A 20,962-nucleotide genomic window follows, 5' to 3' on the forward strand; every position below is an offset into this window, starting at 1 on the left:
ATTGAAATGTATAAAATTCTTAGAGGGCGTGACAGGGTAGATGCTGAGGGACTGTTTCCCCGGACTGGAGAGTCTAGAACCAGGGGTCATAGTCTCAGGACAAGGGGTTGGCCATTTCAGATTGGGATGAGGAGAAATTTCTTCACTCAGGTGGTTATGAACCTTTGGAATTCTCTACCCCAGAGGGGTTGTTGACTATCTTCACGACTAAGATCGATAGATTTTTGATTCCTAAGGGAATCAAGGGATATGGGGATAGGGTGAGAAAGTGGAGTTCAGCCATGATCTTATTGAATAGCGACGCAACCTTGAGGGGCCATATGGCCGACTTCTGCTCCTATTTCTGATGTTCTTATGTGATGTGACTCTGCACCAGTCGGGAATAGTTCACACCAGCTCGGCCCTCAATAAGCACCCCCTCCGCAGCCTTATCCTCCCTAGAAAAGGTCGCTGCGTACTTCTATCAGGCCCTGTGCATGGACCCAGTACCTTATCTGGGCTGCCCCAGCACTTCACAGGGAGCCAATCCCTGCTCGAGAGACAAACCGCACCCCACACCCCAGCAACAGCTTGTCAAGAGCTTAAAAAGTTTTGTTCCAACTTTTCCGGCTGTTGAATGTTCGTCCTCAGTGCAGGACAACAGGTAACTAACTGGAAGTGATCGGGAACTGAATCTGTGACTCTTCTGACAGGTACGAGACTAAATCATTTGAGGCTTCTGTGTAATGACTGATGCAATGACGAATAGAGTAATCATTAATTAAGATCAGACGGTCACTGAATCCTTTATAAAGATCTTAACAGTTCAAAAGCTACTAGAAGATTGTGGGATATTGACTATTAATCATGAGCAATGCAGTAAATGCCTCCCAGTTCATCCTGGGCTGGATGGCCATGGTTGTATCAAGACTTTCTCAGTGTTGAGACTCCCTCACCGACTGCCAAAAGTTCTGGGGGTTGGGGTAGGCGGAGGTTGCATGGGCAAGAGGTGAATAAACTGTGGGAGGTCAGAGTTCGGAAGTCAATAACCTTCTGTGGCAAGCTTGTTGTGGCATTAGAATTATTGCTGCAGGAAACGGATGAGATTCCAGGCAACCGGGCTTTTAATATCAGCCGGAGAAAGAATTGTGTCTCTCACCACACTCGGACTAGTCCCCTCACTAGTCCGCACTAGAACTAGTCCCCTCACTAGTCCGCATTAGAACTAGTCCCCTCACTAGGTTTGCTCAGACAAGTCCTAACTTACTGGTATGTACTAGGACCAGTGCTCAATTACTAGTATGAACTTGGACTAGTCCTCACTCATACGCAGTCGCACTAGTCTTCTCTCACTATTATACACTAGCATTAGTTCTCATGTACTAGCACTAGCCCTCTCTCACTAATATGCTGGTTCTAGTGCCCTCCGATACTCTCACTAGTACACACGAGCACTATTTCTCTCACTGGTATTTTGTCACTGTGTCCCTCGCTGGTGCCCCCTTGTTGCACTCTGATCAGCACTAGTGCTCCCATGTTGACTAGAACTAGTTCCCTTCCATTGTACTTTCACTAGTATTGTTGCACGCTCACCCATATATTTACTCTGTGGCCCCTCACTGCACTCTCATTAGTGTGGGGCTTGCTGTGTGCGAACGATGACATGCATCTGTCCAAAACAGCCTGCAGGTTCTGAGGCGGATTGTGGGGGAGCCGCTCTTAGCTCGCTCCGCGCAGTTCTTCCACCGGCTGCAGTTTAGCGTGGAGTGCGTGACAACTCCAGAGTGGGGGAGGGAGCTGTGGAGCCTCGGGTCACACAAACCCGAACGGGAAAACCTCTCGCGAGCGCCACAGAGGCTCAGGGTTCCAGCGTACAGCAGGCTCTCCTGTCCATGCTGCTGGGGGAGGGGGGTGGTCAGGTTGAGAATATCTTGAGGCAGGATCCCACTGCGCTCTGATTGGTCCCCGTACAGATCAACAGTGGGGGGTGGGCGGCTGAGGGAGATCCCAGTAGCAGCGCCATCTGAGGAACCAGCTCAAGAAGAAGCAGGCACCATAGAGACAGCAAATAATCACAATTCCTTTCCCTTCAGTGGTCAAGTTCCGTCTCCTCCCCTCTCCCCTTCCTTCCCCTCAGGCTCCTCGTTCAAATGCCTATTCCTCATATAGGTGAGCCCACACACTGAATGGTCATTCTCCTCTTCCTTCTCCATGGGCATTGAACACAACTGTAGCCACCCCACCCACAACCACCACCACTGGGATTGGCAACCACTGACAAATTGAAGTTGCTCCCGAGACCCCCGCGTTCTTTGTGGTTCAGCTACTCGTTGGATGAATTCAAGGTGGTTTTCTCGCACTGACTCAAAACTTCAGTGCCCATTGGGCGTGTACAAATTGCTGCTCTGGGCGTTGCACAATATCAGCGGCTTATCTCGGTCAGACATATGCAGCGTTAAAGGATAGGCAGTCAGGAACCAGGGCTCTACACTGCTTATTATTAACACAGCTTGGAGAAGATGATTCATCCTGTTAGACTGAGACAAACTGGAGCCACATCAACTGAATCAACTTTTCCCGCAGCCCTGTTTATTTTTTTCTTTCAGGTACCTACCCAGCTCCCTTCTGAGAGAAGTGATTGAGTCTGCCTCCACCACCCTTTCAGGCAGTGCATTCCAGATCCTAACCACTCACTGCGTAAATAAAGTTTTTCCTCATGTCGACTTTGGTTCTTTTGCCAATCACCTGAAATCTGTGTCCTCTGGTTCTCAACACTGGAGTCAGGGTGAGAGTAACTGGAGTCAGGGTGAGAGTAACTGGAGTCAGACTGAGACTAACTGGAGTCAGAGTGAGAGTAACTGGAGTCAGAGTGAGAGTAACTGGAGTCAGACTGAGAGTAACTGGAGTCAGACTGAGAGTAACTGGAGTCAGAGTGAGACTAACTGGAGTCAGAGTGAGAGTAACTGGAGTCAGACTGAGACTAACTGGAGTCAGAGTGAGACTAACTGGAGTCAGAGTGAGACTAACTGGAGTCAGAGTGAGACTAACTGGAGTCAGAGTGAGACTAACTGGAGTCAGAGTGAGAGTAACTGGAGTCAGAGTGAGACTAACTGGAGTCAGAGTGAGAGTAACTGGAGTCAGAGTGAGAGTAACTGGAGTCAGACTGAGAGTAACTGAAGTCAGACTGAGAGTAACTGGAGTCAGACTGAGAGTAACAGGAGTCAGACTGAGAGTAACAGGAGTCAGACTGAGAGTAACAGAAGACTGAGACTAACTGGAGTCAGAGTGAGAGTAACTGGAGTCAGGCTGAGACTCTGGAGTCAGAGTGAGACTAACTGGAGTCAGACTGAGAGTAACTGGAGTCAGACTGAGAGTAACTTGAGTCAGACTGAGAGTACCTGGAGTCAGACTGAGAGTAACTGGAGTCAGACTGAGACTAACTGGAGTCAGAGTGAGAGTAACTGGAGTCAGAGTGAGAGTAACTGGAGTCAGACTGAGAGTAACTGGAGTCAGACTGAGTCTAACTGGAGTCAGAGTGAGAGTAACTGGAGTCAGAGTGAGAGTAACTGGAGTCAGAGTGAGAGTAACTGGAGTCAGAGTGACCCTGTCCCTCCCCCTCCCCCGTCCCTGACCCTCCCCCTGTCCCTGACTCTGACCCTCGCCCTGTCCCTGACCCTCCCCCTGACTCTCCCCCTGTCCCTGACCCTCCCCGACTCTGACCCACGCCCTGTCCCTGACCCTCCCCCTGTCCCTGACCCTCCCCGACTCTGACCCACGCCCTGTCCCTGACCCTCCCCCTATGCTCCCCCTGTCCCTGACCCTCCCCCCTGAACCTGACCCTCCCCCTGACCCTCTCCTGACCCTCCCCCTCCCTCTGTCCCTGACCCTCGCCCTGTCCCTCCCCTGTCCCTGACTCTGACCCTCGCCATGTCCCTGACCCTCCCCCTGACCCTCGCCCTGTCCCTGACCCTCCCCCTGTCCCTGACCCTCCCCCTGAGTCTGACTCACGCCTGTCCCTGACCCTCCCCCCTGAACCTGACCCTCCCCCTGACCCTCCCCCTGACCCTCACCCTGACCCTCCCCCTGACTCTGACCCTCACCCTGTCCCTGACCCTCGCCCTGTCCCTGACCCTCACCCTGTCCCTCGCCCTGTCCCTGTCCCTGACCCTCACCCTGTCCCTGACCCTCACCCTGTCCCTGACCCTCCCCCTGACCCTCACCCTGTCCCTGACCCTCACCCTGTCCCTCACCCTGTCCCTCCCCCTGACTCTGACCCTCACCCTGTCCCTGACCCTCGCCCTGTCCCTGTCCCTGACCCTCACCCTGTCCCTGACCCTCACCCTGACCCTCGCCCTGTCCCTGGATTTCTCAGCAATAAAATGGCTTCAAATATATCTGACACTGTTCCCTTGGTTTTGTTTCGCAGAGCAAAGTTGAAAATGCGATTCTTCCTCCACCACTGCCCGTTTCTGACACAAGTCCCTCGTGTCTTCCTGCAGAAAGCAGGCGCGTCTCTGGCCATCTATGCTCAGCGCTGCCCCATCATTTCCCGCAGCATGGTGACTACTGCCGTCAACGTGCCGCGGGTAAAGGAGAATGAAGCATCCGGTAAGAATGTGGGCAAAGGTCGATCTTACTGTTGTGCTGTTTTACTTGGATGTGGTGATCTTTTTCCAGGCATTCCCTAAACAAATTAATTTCTGCTGATTGATTTATCTACTAACACTTCCAGGGTAGGTACAATGCAGGTTAGATACAGAGTAAAATCCACCTGGTTCACTAATGTCCTCTCGGGATGGAAATGTGCCAGCCTATACGTGACCTTAACTCCCATTTGCAATGGCCTAGCAAGCCACTCCGTTGTATCAAACCGCTAGGATAAATACGACAAAGGCACACCCAGCCGACTTCACTATCACCTGGGGACTTGTGCCAAAACTGGCCGAGCTGTCCCACAGACTGGGCAAGCAACAGCCTGACATGGTCATGCTCACAGAATCATACCTTCCAGCCTTCCCTGAGTCTGTCGTGCCGGTGGGACTGAGCAGAGGTGGCAGCACAGTGGTATACAGGTGGAAGGGAGTGTTCCTCAATCTCGACTTTAGACCCCATGAAGTCTCATGGCATCAGCTCAAACATGAGCAAGGAAACCTGCTGCTGATTACAACCACCCGCTCTCCCTCAGCTGGTGAAGCAGTACTACTCCATGTTGAACACCACTCGGAAGAAGCACTGAGGGTAGCAAGGGCACAGAATGTACTCTGGGTGGGGGATTTCAATGTCCTTCACCAAGGGTGGCTCGGTTAGCACCACTACTGACCAAGCTGGCCGAGTCCTGAAAGACATAGCTGCCAGACTGGGCCTACGGCAGGTGGTGAGAGAACCAATACGAGGGGAAAAACCTACTTGACCTCGTCCTCAGCAATCTATCTGTCGCAGATGCATCTGTCCATTGGTAACAGTGCTTGTGGAGACAAAGTCCTGTCTTCACACTGAGGACGGACTCCATCATGTTGTGTGGCACCACCACCGTGCTAAATGGGATAGATTCAGAACATAACTAACAGCTCAAAACTGGGCATTATGAGGTGTTGTGGGCCAGCTGCAGCAGCAGAATTGTATTCCACCACAATCTGTAACCTCATGGCCTACCATTACCATCAAGCTGGGACCAACCCTGGTTCCATGAGGTGTATAGAAGAGCATGCCAGGAGCAGCACCAGGCACAGCGGAAAATGCAGTGCCAACCTGGTGAAGCTACAAGACAGGGCTTTATGCATGCTAAACAGCGGAAACAGCATGCTATAGTCAGAGCTAAGCAATTCCACAACCAACGGATCAGGTCAAAGTTCTGCAGTTTTGCCACGTCCAGGGTGGTGGACCATTAAACAACTAACGGGAGGAGAACGCTCCATGAATATCCCCATCCTCAATGACGGCAGAGCCGAGCACAAAAGTGCAAATAACAAGGCTGAAGCATTTGAAACCATTTTCCGTCAGAAGTGCCGAATGGATGATCCATATCGGCCTCCTCTCAAAGCCCCACCATTACAGAAGCCAGTCTTCAGCCAATTTGATTCTTCACTCCAATCAAGAAATGTCTGAGTGCACTGGACACAGCAAAGGCTACGGGCCCCAACAACATCCCGGCTATGGTGCTGAAGACTTGTACTCCAGAACTAGCCGTGCCTCTAGCCAAACTGTTCCAGCACAGTTACAACACTGGCATGTACTTGACAAGTGGAAAATTCCCCAGGTATGCCATGTAACATAAAACATAACAAATGCAATCTGGCCAATTACCGCCCCATCAGTCTACTCTCAATCATCACCAAATAATGGAAGGTGTTGTTGACAGTGCTATCAAGCAGCACTTACTCACCAATAACCTGCTCACCAATGCTCAGTTTGGGTGCCACCAGGACCACTCGGCTCCAGATCTCATTACAGCCTTGGTCCAATCCAAACATGGAGGTGAGGTGAGAATGACTGCCTTTGACATCAAGGCAGCATTTGACCGAGTGTGGCATCAAGGAGCCCGAGTAAAACTGAAAGTCAGTGAGAATCGGGGGGGGGGGGGGGGGGGGGGGAACTCTCCACTGGCTGGAGTCATACCTAGCACAAAGGAAGATGGTTGTGGTTGTTGGAGGCCAATCATCACAGCCCCAGGACATCACTGCAGGAGTTCCTCAGGGCAGTGTCCTAGGCCCAACCATCTTCAGCTGCTTCATCAATGATCTTCCCTCCATCATAAGATCAGAAGTGGGGATGTTCACTGATGACTGCAGTGTTCAGTTTCATTTGCAGCTGCTCATATAATGGAGCAATCCATGCCCGCATACAGCAAGACCTGGACAACATTCAGGCTTGAGCTGATAAGTGGCAACATAGAAACATAGAAAATAGGTGCAGGAGTAGGCCATTCGGCCCTTCGAGCCTGCACCGCCATTCAATGAGTTCATGGCTGAACATGCAACTTCAGTACCCCATTCCTGCTTTCTCGCCATACCCCTTGATCCCCCTAGTAGTAAGGACTACATCAAACTCCTTTTTGAATATATTTAGTGAATTGGCCTCAACAACTTTCTGTGGTAGAGAATTTCACAGGTTCACCACTCTCTGGGTGAAGAGGTTTCTCCTCATCTCGGTCCTAAATGGCTTACCCTTTATCCTTAGACTGTGACCCCTGGTTCTGGACTTCCCCAACATCGGGAACATTCTTCCTGCATCTACCCTGTCTAAACCCGTCAGAATTTTAAATGTTTCTAGGAGATCCCCTCTCATTCTTCTGAACTCCAGTGAATACAAGCCCAGTTGATCCAGTCTTTCTTGATATGTCAGTCCCGCCATCCCGGGAATCATTCTGGTGAACCTTCGCTGCACTCCCTCAATAGCAAGAATGTCCTTCCTCAAGTTAGGAGACCAAAACTGTACACAATACTCCAGGTGTGGCCTCACTAAGGCCCTGTACAACTGTAGTAACACCTCCCTGCCCCTGTACTCAAATCCCCTCGCTATGAAGGCCAACATGCCATTTGCTTTCTTAACCGCCTGCTGTACCTGCATGCCAACCTTCAATGACTGATGTACCATGACACCCAGGTCTCGTTGCACCTCCCCTTTTCTTAATCTGTCACCATTCAGATAATAGGCTGTCTCTCTGTTTTTACCACCAAAGTGGATAACCTCACATTTATCCACATTATACTTCATCTGCCATGCATTTGTCCACTCACATAATCTATCCAAGTCACTCTGCAGCCTCATAGCATCCTCCTCGCAGCTCACACTGCCACCCAACTTAGTGTCATCCGCAAATTTGGAGATACTACATTTAATCCCCTCGTCTAAATCATTAATGTACAATGTAAACAGCTGGGGCTCCAGCACAGAACCACGAGTCACTGCCTGCCATTCTGAAAAGTACCCATTTACTCCTACTCTTTGCTTCTTGTCTGCCAACCAGTTCTCAATCCACGTCAGCACACTACCCCCAATTCCATGTGCTTTAACTTTGCACATTAATCTCTTGTGTGGGACCTTGTCGAAAGCCTTCTGAAAGTCCAAATACATCACATCAACTGGTTCTCCCTTGTCCACTCTACTAGAAACATCCTCAAAAAATTCCAGAAGATTTGTCAAGCATGATTTCCCTTTCACAAATCCATGCTGACTTGGACCTATCATGTCACCTCTTTCCAAATGCACTGCTATGACATCCTTAATAATTGATTCCATCATTTTACACACTACCGATGTCAGGCTGACCGGTCCATAATTCCCTGTTTTCTCTCTCCCTCCTTTTTTAAAAAGTGGGGTTACATTGGCTACCCTCCACTCCATAGGAACTGATTCAGAGTCTATGAAATGTTGGAAAATGACTGTCAATGCATCCACTATTTCCAAGGCCATCTCCTTAAGTGCTCTGGGATGCAGTCCATCAGGCCCTGGGGATTTATCGGCCTTCAATCCCATCAATTTCCCCAACACAATTTCCCGACTAATAAGGACTTCCCTCAGTTCTTCCTTCTTACTCGACCCTCTGACCCCTTTTATATCCGGAAGGTTGTTTGTGTCCTCCTTAGTGAATACCGAACCAAAGTACTTGTTCAATTGGTCTGCCATTTCTTTGTTCCCCGTTATGACTTCCCCTGATTCTGACTGCAGGGGACCTACGTTTGTCTTTACTAACCTTTTTCTCTTTACATATCTATAGAAGCTTTTGCAGTCCGACTTAATGTTCCCTGCAAGCTTCCTCTCGTACTCTATTTTTCCTGCCCTAATCAAACCCTTTGTCCTCTTCTGCTGAGTTCTAAATTTCTGCCAGTCCCAGGGTTCGCTGCTATTTCTGGCCAATTTGTATGCCACTTCCTTGGCTTTAATACTATCCCTGATTTCCCTTGATAGCCACGGTTGAGCCACCTTCCCTTCTTTATTTTTACGCCAGACAGGGATGTACAATTGTTGTAGTTCATCCACGCGGTCTCTAAATGTCTGCCATTACCCATCCACAGTCAACCCCTTAAGTATCATTCGTCAATCTATCCTAGCCAATTCACGCCTCATACCTTCAAAGTTACCCTTCATTCTCCATCCTAATGTAGAATTCCACCATATTATGGTCACTCTTCCCCAAGGGGTCTCGCACAACGAGATTGCTAATTAATCTTCTCTCATTACACAACACCCTGTCCAAGATGGCCTCCCCCCTAGTTGGTTCCTCGACATATTGGTCTAGAAAACCATCCCTTATGCACTCCAGGAAATCCTCCTCCACCGTATTGCTTCCAGTTTGGTTAGCCCAATCTATATGCATATTAAAGTCACCCATGATAACTGCTGCACCTTTATTGCATGCACCCATAATTTCCTGTTTGATGCCCTCCCCAACATCATGACTACTCTTTGGAGGTCTGTACACAACTCCCACTAACGTTTTTTGCCCTTTGGTGTTCTGCAGCTCTACCCATATAGATTCCACATCATCCAAGCTAATGTCCTTCCTAACTATTGCATTAATCTCCTCTTTAACCAGCAATGCTACCCCACCTCCTTTTCCTTTTATTCTATCCTTCCTGAATGTTGCTCCTTCCTGAAAGTAACATTCGCGCCACACAAGTGCCAGGCAATGACCATCTCTAAGGGAAAGTTTAACCACCTACCCTTGACAATCAAATGGTGTTACCAACATCGAATCCCCCACCATCAACATCCTGGGGGTTATCATTGACAAAAAAAATTAACTGGACAAGCCACATAAATACTGTGGCAACAAGAGCCTGTCAGATCCTAGGTATTCTGTGGTGAGTGTCCCACCTCCTGACTCCCCAAAGCCTTGCCACCATCTACAAGGCACAAGTCAGGAGTGTGATGGAATACTCTCTCCACTTGCCTGGCTGAGAGCAGCTCCAACACTGAAGAAACTCGGCACCATCCACGACAAAGCAGCCCGCTTGATTGGCACCGACCCACCACCTTCAACATTCACTCCCTCCCTCCGGTGTGTACACTCGCCAAGGCTTCTTCGACAGCACCTCGCATAAAAATGCCCGCGATTGGCAGCGTCACTCAGAGAGACTGCAGAGTCCCTCAACAGAGTCCCATCAAACACTCCCAGGGCAGGTACAGCACGGGGTTAGATACAGAGTAAAGCTCCTTCTACACTGTCCCATCAAACACTCCCAGGGCAGTTACAGCACAGGGCTAGATACAGAGTAAAGCTCCCTCTACACTGTCCCATCAAACACTCCCAGGGCAGTTACAGCATGGGGTTAGATACAGAGTAAAGCTCTCTCTACACTGTCCCATCAAACACTTCCAGGGCAAGTACAGCAGGGAATTCTCCAAGTGCATTGTCTGACAAGAAGTGGTCCCTGTGCAACTCTACAACTGAATTAACCCCGGTCCATGAACTGTTAGTGCTGGAGGGTACAATATGATTTGGGTAAAATCTGACAAATGTTGCTAAAATCTGTGCTATAAAGCCGTGATGAAATATAGAGTACGGGTCTAACTGTTCCTCCCGTTTAACTCGCATGCAGGCGCTGAATGTTCATTTGTGTATGTCTTTCAGGTGCCTTTATCTATAAACTGATGTCCCCTATTAAGGCAGTGATTCAGCCCTCCAAGGCTGTTTTCCTCACCACTGCCAGCATCATTGCCAATTGCCCTTTCGTGGAGTCGGAGATCAAAAGGGGCACCAGCACAGTCATTCGCAAAGCAAGCCTGGCAGTGCAAGAGGACGTGGCAGATACGAGCCCTCAGCAAGGTGAGTGTGGAGGGAGTAGCCCATTGAGTGGGAATTAGAGGGTTAAAAAGTTAGTAAGACTTGCATTTCTACAGTGCTTTTCATGAATTCAGGATGTCCCAAAACGCTTTACAGCCAATGAAGTACTTTTGGAGTGTCGTCACTGTTTTAATGTAGGAAACGCGGCAGCCAATTTGTGCACAGCAAGCTCCCACAAACAGCAATATGCTAATGACCAGATCAATAGTTTTACTGGCCAGGACACCGGGGAGGACTCCTCTGTTCTTCAAATCGTGCCATGGGATCTTTTAGGTCCATCTGAGAAGACAGATGGGGCCTCCGTTTAACATTTCGTCCGAAAGACGGCACCTCCGACAATGCAGCACTGTCAAGCGGTTTGTGGGTTTATATATCGAATAACAAATGTCCAGAGTGAGTTAGAGGAATCTAATCGAGGGGTTTGTGGGTTTATATATCGAATGACGGATATCCAGCATGAGTTAGAGGAATCTAATCGAGGGGTTTGTGAGGTCTAAGTATAGAGTAACAGATACCCAGGATTGAGTTAGAGGCTGGAATCTAATCGAGGGGTTCAGGTGGCTTATGTAAAGTAACAGGCACCCGGGAGTGAGGCAGAGGAATCTAATTGAGGGGTTTGCATGGTTTATACATTGAGTACAGATAGCCTGGATTGAGTTTGAGGAAAAATGGCAGATTTTAAATGGAGTAAAGGAGCAGAGGGGCCTCAGTGTGCAGATACACAGGTCACCAATAGAGCAGTGGAAGAATACAAAAGCTCGGAATTTATCTTGAACTTATCCATATTTGTCACCTCCAGACTCAATTATTCCAATGCTCTCCTGGCCGGCCTTCCCATTCTCCAATCATCAAAAACTCTGCTGCCTATATCTTATCTGCATCGTCCAACTCATCCCGCACCCCTGTGCTCGCTGACCTACTTTGGTTGGCGGTCCCCAACGCCTCGTGTTTAAATCACTTTGACAACTTGCCCTTCCCTATGTTTAACCTCTTCTAGTCCTCCAACCTTCGTTTGTTCCTCTGATTCTGGCCTCTTGCACATCCCTGCCTTCCTTCCCACCATTGGTGTCCGTGCCTTCAGCTGCTAGGCCCATGCTCTAGAATTTCCTCGCTAAACCCTTTCATCTCCCTCTTCTCCTTTAAAGCCCTCCTTAAAACCCAAATCTGTGACTAAGCTTTTGGTCACCCGTCCTCATAGCTCCTCCTTTGCCTTCCATGATTATGCTTCTGGAAAGCACCATTTTCTATGTTAAAGGCACAATACAAATGCAAGTTGTTGTTGATTTAATCCGCAGTTGGAAGGTTGCAGGCAGTTTTGGGACACCCCATGATAGGAAGAATGTAAAATTATTGGAAAAGGTGCTGCACAGATTCCAGAGTAACAGAAATGGGGGAGTTACACTTACTAGGAGAAACTGGAAATCACAGCTCGAGCTCGGAAGGTTAAGAGATGGCCTGATAGAGGTCCAAGACCTGAAGAGTTAAGACAGAAGTCAGAAGTGAGGTTGTTGCTGATGATACGCATCAGAGGATGATTCAGTTCCATTCGTAATTCCTCAGATGATCAAGCAGTCTGTTCCCACATGCAGCAAAAACATCCAGGCTTGGGCTGATAATTGGCAAGAAACATTTGCGCCATACAAGTGCCAGGCAATGACATTCAATGGCATTACCATCATCACCATCTCACCTCCTGACTCCCCAAAGCCTCTTCACGACTTACAAGGAGATGGAATACAATGCACTTCCTGGATTAATGCTGCTGCAACGCCACTCAAGAAGCTTGACATCATCCAGGCAAAAGCAATCAGCAGCCCATCCAACAACTTAAATACCCACTCCTTCCATCACTCGTGCCTAGTGTACCGTGTCTGCAGTGTATGCCATCTACAGGATGCACTGCAGCAACTCGCCATGGCTTCTTCGGCAGCACCTCCCGAACCCACAATCTCCATCGCCTAGAAGGTAGCAGGTGCATTGGAACATCATCACCGCTAAGTTCCCCTCCAAGTCATTCACCATCCCGACTTGGACATATATCGTTGTTCCTTCATCGTTGTGGGTCAAAATCCGGGAACTCCTACCTATCAGCACTATGGGAGTCCCTTCACCACACGGACTGCAGTGGTTTCCCCCATGGCCAACATTCATTATCTGGGCTCACACATGAAGAATAGCCAGTTGTGTACAATGCCGGAGGGCAGCGAGTTCCCATAAAATTCAGCTGCTTCATCAATCCCCTTCCCTCCATCATGTGGTCAGGAGTGGGGATGTTCGCTGATGACTGCAGTGTTCAGTTCCAGTCACAACTCCTCAGATACTGAAGCAGTCTGTGCCCACATGCAGCAAGACCTGAACAATATTCAGACTCGGGATGGCAAGTGCCAGGCAATGACCATCTCCAACAAGACAGAGTCTAACCAGCTCCCCTTGATATTCTATGGCATTACCGTCGCTGAATCCCCCACCATCAACATCCTGATCACCATTGACCAGAAACTTACTGTGCCAGCCACATAATTACTGTGGTAACAAGAGCAGGTCAGAGGCTGGGTATTCTGCGGCGAGTGTCTCACCTCCTGACTCCCCAAAGCCTTTCCACCATCGACAAGGCACAAGTCAGGAGTGTGATGGAACACTCTCCACTTGCCTGAATGAGTGCAGCTCCAACAACACTCGAGAAGCTCGACACCATCCACAACAAAGCAGCCCGCTTGATTGTCACCCCATCCACTACCTAAAACATTCATTCCCTCCACCACCTGTGCACCATGGCTGCAGTGTGTACCATCTACAAGATGCACTGCAGCAACTCACCAAGTTACACCACCACCTCCAAGTCACTCGCCATCCCGACTTGGAAATATAGCATCGTTGGTCAAAATCCTGGAACTCCCTACCCAACAGCACTGTGGGAGTACCTTCACCACACGGACTGCAGTGGTTCAAGAAGACGGCTCACCACCACTTCCTCAAGGGCAATTAGGGATGGGCAATAAATGCTGGCCTTGCCAGTGATGCCCACATCCCGTGAATTAATAAAACAAATTGTACCCGACAATGAGTCATAAGTCGAGGGGTGAGAAATATTAAAGATAAAGTCTTACATTCATCTAGCGCCTCTCACTACCTCAGGACGTCCCAAGTGCTTTACAGCCAATTACATACTTTTGAGTTGTAGTCATTGTTATAATGTAGGAAACACAGCATCCAATTTGCACACAGAATTGCAATAATAATCAGATCATCTATTTTAGTGATGTTGGTTCGGGGATAAACATTGGCCCAGGACACCGGAGAGACCTTCCCTGCTCTTCCCATTGCCGGGGGGTCTTTTCCATCCACCCAAGAGGCCAAATGGGGCATCGGTTTAATGTCTCAATGGAAAAACGGCACCTCTGACAGTGCAGCACTACCTCAGTACTACACGGCAAGTGTCGGCCTGCACTATGGGTTCATGTCTCTGGAATGGGGCTTGAACCCACAACCTTCTGACTCAGAGGCAAGAGAGCTACCACCTGAGGCACGGCTGATGGAAATAAAATAATCTGACAGCATAGGAACACAGGAATGAATCGGGGTGGATGTGACCATTGTAAGCTAGCAGGCTAGTCCTGGTGAAAGGGCTCATTGCTGTCAGCTGTTACATTGCCCAATCATATTATTTAACTCTTCACCTTTCCCAGAGTTTTCCAAGAGCCCGGCAATTTTTGGTTGGCTGTCTGGACTGGTTAAGAAGCAGCAAGACTTCAGATTGCAACAACATTTTGGCTGTTACCCACCTCCTCCAGGGCAACATGACCAGGAGTATGTGTGGGGCTTGTGGGTTTTATCAACTGTCATAGAAACACAGAAACATAGAAAATAGGTGCAGGAGTAGGCCATTCTGCCCTTTGAGCCTGCACCACCATTAAATATGATCATGGCTGATCATTCACCTCAGTACCCCATTCCTGCTTTCTCTCCATACCCCTTGATCTCTTTAGTCGTAAAGGCCATATCTAACTCCCTCTTGAATATATCCAATGAACTGGCATCAACAACTCTCTGCGGCAGAGAATTCCACAGGTTAACAACTCTCTGAGTGAAGAAGTTTCTCCTCATCTCAGTCCTAAATGGCTTACCCCTTATATCCCCTGGTTCTGGACTTCCCCAACATCGGGAACATTCTTCCTGCATCTAACCTGTCCAGTCCCGTCAGAATCTTATAAGTTTCTATGAGATCCCCTCTCATCCTTCTAAACTCCAGTGTATAAAAGCCCAGTCGATCCAGTCTCTCCTCATATGTCAGTCCTGCCATCCATGGAATCAGTCTGGTGAACCTTCGCTGCACTCCCTCAATAGCAAGAACGTCCTTCCTCAGATTAGGAGACCAAAACTGAACACACTATTCCAGGTGAGGCCTCACCAAGACCCTGTACAACTGCAGTAAGACCTCCCTGCTCCTATACTCAAATCCTCTCGCTATGAAGGCCAACATACCATTTGCCTTCTTCACCGCCTGCTGTACCTGCATGCCAACCTTCAATGACTGATGAAGCATGACACCCAGGTCTCGTTGCCCCCTTTCCTAATCTGCCGCCACTCAATTTCATAATCCAGAACAGAATGTTGGTTAGTTTGATTGGCTGGATGTTTTGGGGGCTGGTTATTTGATTATATAGTTGGCTGACTGGTTATTTGGTTGCAAGCGTGAATGTTTGGTTAGTCTGGTTGATTGATTAGTTTGATTGCATGGTTAGTGATTTTGTAGATAGAAATACATAGAAGTTACAACACGGAACCATTCCGCCCAATCAGTTTGTGCCAGAATTTACCCTCTATGTGATTTTATTAGCTGTTTGGCTATTTAGTTGGGTTGGTTAACTGTTTTTTTATTTTGCTGTATGATTGGCTGGGTGGCTATTTGGTTGCATGGTTAATTTGATTGCATCATTTTATGGTTGGTTGGGTAGAAGGTTGCCTGGTTCGATATTTGCTTACTAAGTTAGCTGTTTCGTTACTTCGTTCTGTTGGTTGGTTGGTTTATTTAGCTGTTTGACGGGTTTGGTTAGCTGGCTGGATAGTTTGGTTGGCTGACTGAAGAGTTCAGTTAATTTGGTTTAAAAGTTGGTTAGCTGTTAGTTTGGTTCATTGATTTGATTAGCTGAGTTTGCTGATTAATTGGGGTCACTGGTTAGTTGTTTGTTTTTTTCCTGGTTGGTTTGACAACAAACGTTTCCCATTTCTTATCGGCAGAGCTGCCCGTCTTTGACTACGATGAATTCTTTCAGCGCAAGATTCAGGAGAAGAAGAACGACCACACCTATCGTGTGTTTAAAACCGTGAACAGAAAGGCTGAGACGTATCCATTTGCCGAGCATTACTCCGAGCCATTGGCTGAAAAGAAGGACGTGTCTGTATGGTGCAGCAATGACTATCTGGGGATGAGCAGTCACCCTCGTGTCCTGAAAGCCATTGTGTAAGTAGATCAAGAACCCCATGCACACTCGCGCACTCACACACATGCAGGCACAGGACTGGGAACAGGCAAACATAGGGGCAAGGTTCTGAGTTTGCGCTATAGCGGGTAGCCCACCATCTGAATTGCATACTCAGGAACTCTGCATACACTTCCTATTTACAAAATCTCACTTCCTCTTGGCAGACTTTTATGTCAACTTTTGAACCATTATAAAATCCTAGCTTCACATCTGCAATGGCAACTGCCTATGTAAACATGTCAAGCTGTAATTACACCCTCCTGGCAGTGCGACCTGAGTTTTGGGTCTCCATAATTGTGCAGTATTGCAGAACTTGGAACACAACATAGCTAGAGCACACAGCTTGGAGACAGAGCTGGGTAAATCGCAATCAGAGTGAATTGCAAGCAAAGTGGAAGAATTGGGTGACAGTAGGAATCGGTGGAGAGGAGGACAGCGGATGCTCACGCCTAACTCTAAGTTAAGTATCTCGATATCTAATATATTTTCTTTAAGTTCAGTATCCCTGTGGTTCTTGATAAACTTGAGTAAATTGTAGTGTTTTTTCTCTTTAAGTTAAGTCAGTAGGTTACATAAATTTTAGTAAGTAGTCTATTAAATGGCAAGGCACCTCAGTCCCATCGAATGCACATCCTGGGCCATGTGGCAAGTCCAGGATACTTCTGATGTCCTGGATAACCATGTGTGCAGGAAGTGTCGCCAGCTGAAACTGCTCGAGCTCTGGGTTTTGGAGTTCAGCAGTGGCTGGCGACACTGCAGTACACCCACCAGGCTGAGAGAACATATGAACATAGGAAATAGGAGCAGGAGACCGCCATTCAATAAGATCATAGCTGATCCGATCTTGGCCTCAATTCCACTTCCCTATCCGCTCACCATAACCCTTCATTTCCTTATCATTCAAAAATCTGTCCATCTCCAGCTTAAATATATTCAATGACCCAGCCTCCACAGTTCTCTGGGGAAGAGAATTCCACAGATTCACAACCCTCTGAGAGAAGTAATTCCTCCTCATTACCGTTTTAAATGGGCGACCACTTATTCTTAAACTTTGCCCTCTAGTTCTAGATTCCCCCACGAGGGAAAACATGCTCTCTGCATCTCCCTGTCCAGCCCCTTCAGAATCTTAAATGTTTCAATAAGATCACCTCTCATTCTTCTAAACTCCAATGATTGGAGGCCCAACCTGCTCAACCTTTCTTCATATGACAACCCCTTCATCTCAGGAACCAACCTCGTGAACCTTCTATCAACTGCCTCCAGTGCAACTATATCTCTCCTTAAATAAGGAGACCAAATCTGTACGCAGTACCAGGTGTGGTCTCACCAATATTCAGTACAGTTGTAGCAGGAGTTCCCTACTTTTATACTCTATCCCCCTTGCAATAAAGGCCAACATTCCATTGGCCTTCCTAATTACTTGCTGTACCTGCATACTAACTTTTTGTGTTTCATGTACAAGGATCCCCAGATCCTTCTGTACCTCAGCATTTTGTAATCTCTCCCCATTTAAATAATAATTTGCTTTTATATTTTTCATCCAAAGTGGATAACTTCACATTTTCCCACATTATACTCTGTCTGCCAGATATTTGCCCATTCACTTAGCCTATCTATATCCCTTTGCACATTCTTTGCATCTTCCACACAATTTGCTTTCCCACCTATCTTTGTATCATCAGCAAATTTGGCTACATTACACTCGGTCCCTTCATACAAGTCAATAATATAGATTGTAAATAGTTGTGGCCCCAGCACCGATCTCTAGTCACTGTTTGCCAACCGGAAAATAACCCATTTATCCCAACTCTCTGTTTTCTGTTAGTTAGCCAATCCTCTATCCATTCTAATATATTACCCCCAACCCAATGAGCTCTTATCTTGAGCAGTAACCTTTTAAGTGGCACTTTATCGAATGCCTTCTGGAAATCCAAATACACGACATCTACTGGTTCCCCTTGATCCACCCTGCTCGTTACATCCTCAAAGAACTCCAGTAAATTTGTCAAATATGATTTCCCTTTCATAAAACCATGCTGTCTTTGCTTGACTATTATTATTTTCTAAATGCCCTGCTACCAATTCCTTAATAATGGACTCCCAACATTTTCCCAATGACAGATGTTAGGCTAACTGGTCTATAGTTTCCTGCTTTCTTAAATAGGGGCATTACATTTGTGGTTTTCCAATCCAGGGAATTTTGGTAGATTAAACCAATGCATCCACTATCTCTACAGCCACTTCTTTTAAAACCCTAGGATGCAGGCCATCAGGTCCAGAGGAGTTGTCCACCTTTAGTCCCATTAGTTTGCCTAGTACTTGTTCTCTAGTGATAGTGATTGTTTTAAGTTCCCCCCTTCCAATAGCCCCTTGATTATCCACTATTGGGATACTTTTAGTTTCTTCTACTGTGAAGATCAATACAAAATATTTGTTCACAGTCTCTGCATTTCTCTGTTTCCCATTATTAATTCCCAGTCTCATCCTGTAAGGACCAACGTTTACTTTAGCTACTCTCTTCCTTTTATATACCTATAGAAGCTCTTATTGTCTGTTTTTATATTTTACGCTCATAATAGTCATCCTTTGCTGGTTTCAAAAAATTTCCCAATCCTCTGGCCTTCCACTATTCTTTGCAACATTGTATGTCTTTGTTTTCAATTTGATACCATCCTTTACCTCCTTAGTTAGCCACAGATGGTTCTCCCTTCCCTTAAGAGTCTTTTTTTCTCACTGGAATATATCTTTGCTGAGAGTTATGAAATATCTCCTAAAATGTCTGCCACTGCTCATCTACCGTCTTACCCTTTAATCTATTTTCCCAATCCACTTTAGTCAACTCTGCCTTCATACCTTTGTAATTGCCTTTATTTAACTTCAGGACACTAGTTTGAGACCTAACTTTCTCACCCTCAAACTGAATTTGAAATTCTACCATGCTATGATCATTCTTCCGAAGAGGATCCTTTGCTACGAGATCATTTATTAATCCTGTCTCATTACACATTACCAGATCTAAAATAGTCTGCTCCCTGGTTGGTTCCACAATGTATTGTTCTAAGAAACCATCCCGAATACACTCTATGAACTCTTCCTCAAGGCTACCTTTGCCAATTTGATTTGTCCAATCAATATGAAGATTAAAATCACCCATGATTATTGCCGTACCTTTCTTACATGCCTCCATTATTTCTTGATTTATACTCTGTTCTACAGTGTAGCTACTGTAAGGGGGCCTATAAACTACCCCCACCGGTGACTTCTTTCCGTTATTATTTCTTATCTCTGGATAGCACGTTTTAGGAGGTGGCCACCCCGCAGCTTAAGAGTTTGCAGGCAAAGAGGAAGTGGGTAACTGCCAGACAGACAAGGAGGACCAGGCAGGTAGTGCAGGAGTCCCTTGAGTGCAACTCGCACTCCAACCAGTATTCCGTTCTGAGTATTGGCTCGTTTGGGGAGCACAGCCAGAGCCAAGTCCACGGCACCATGGGTGGATCAGCTGTATAGTCAGGGAGGAGGAAGATCAAAAAAGCAATAGTGTTAGGGAATTCAATAGTTAAGGGAACAGATACGCGTTTCTGTTGCTGCAGACGTGACTCCAGGATGGTATGTTACCTTCCTGGTGCCAGAGTCAAGGATGTCACTGAGCGGCTGCAAGATATTCTGGAGGGGTGGGGGGGGGGGGGGAAACGGTGAACAGCCAGAGGTCGTGGTCCATATCGGTACCAATGACACAGGTAGAAAGAGGGATGACGTCCTGCAGGCAGATTTTAGGGAGCTTGAAAAGATTAATAAGCAGGACCTGAAAGGTAGTAACCTCCGGATTACTCCCGGTGCTATGTGCTAGTGAGTACAGAAATAGGAGGATAGAGCAGATGAAGAGATGGTGCAGGAGGGAGGGCTTTGGATTCCTGAGGCATTGGGACTGCTTCTGGGGGAGGTGGGACCTGTAAAAACGATTTTTGTTGTAAACATTAATCAAGTGCCCCCTGATTAAAGAGGGGGTCACACTCCAAAAACTTTTCAAGTGCTCCCTTGGTTTTTTTTTCTTGAGGGCACCAAAAACACAAATTATACAAATGCCCCCTGGCTAAAACGGGGGGTGGGGGGGCACTAAAACCGACAAACTTAAACAAACTGAACTTTAGACATGGTTCAAATTAAAATTTGGTTGCCGGGGGCGATGATGCACTCCAGTCTCTCCAGCGCCCACCTCTCGCGGAAGGCCGCGAGCGTACCGGTGGACACCGCGTGCTCCACCTCCAGGGACACCCTGGCTCAGATGTACCCGCGGAAGAGAGGCAGGCAGTTGGGCTGAACGACCCCCTCGACCGCCCGCTGCCTGGACCGGCTGATGGCCCCCTTGGCCGTGCCCAGGAGCAGTCCGACGAGGAGGCCTTCCGACCTGCCCGCTCCCCTCCGCAACGGGGCCCCAAAGATCAGGAGTGTGGGACTGAAGTGTAGCCAGAATTTGAGGAGCAGCATGGAACCTGTACAAGCCAGACAGGTTGCAGCTCAACAGGGCTGGGACCAATATAGTCACAGGGAGGTTTGCTAGTGCTGTTGGGGAGGGTTTAAACTAGCTTGGCAGGGGTATGGTAACCTGAGTGTAGAGTCAGAAGGGAGAGAAGCAAAGCTGAAAATGTAAAGCAGTAAATTAGTAAATGAGTTTGGAAGGCAGAGGAAACAAAGGCTAGAAAATAAACAAAAGGTT

The 20,962-nt window shown here is 47.6% G+C and overlaps 1 protein-coding gene across 4 annotated transcripts in view; it reads left to right on the plus strand.

Annotated features, from left to right (window-relative positions):
- Window positions 1–584: 584 nt before the first annotated feature.
- The window catches only part of LOC139240496 (5-aminolevulinate synthase, erythroid-specific, mitochondrial-like), a 41,794-nt gene continuing 21,416 nt past the window's right edge, over window positions 585–20,962 (plus strand). The window contains exons 1-5 of one of the 4 annotated variants that reach the window (XM_070869032.1): window positions 585–692; window positions 2,563–2,676; window positions 4,406–4,587; window positions 10,553–10,747; window positions 16,004–16,226. In XM_070869032.1, the coding sequence (XP_070725133.1) occupies window positions 4,419–4,587; window positions 10,553–10,747; window positions 16,004–16,226 (587 nt within the window). In that variant the 5' untranslated portion in view covers window positions 585–692; window positions 2,563–2,676; window positions 4,406–4,418. The remainder of the gene's footprint in view (window positions 693–2,562; window positions 2,677–4,405; window positions 4,588–10,552; window positions 10,748–16,003; window positions 16,227–20,962) is intronic. The other 3 variants (XM_070869030.1, XM_070869031.1, XM_070869033.1) reach the window with 3 other exon arrangements.

Source organism: Pristiophorus japonicus, chromosome 32 (assembly GCF_044704955.1).
Source record: "Pristiophorus japonicus isolate sPriJap1 chromosome 32, sPriJap1.hap1, whole genome shotgun sequence".
Taxonomy (NCBI): domain Eukaryota; kingdom Metazoa; phylum Chordata; class Chondrichthyes; family Pristiophoridae; genus Pristiophorus; species Pristiophorus japonicus.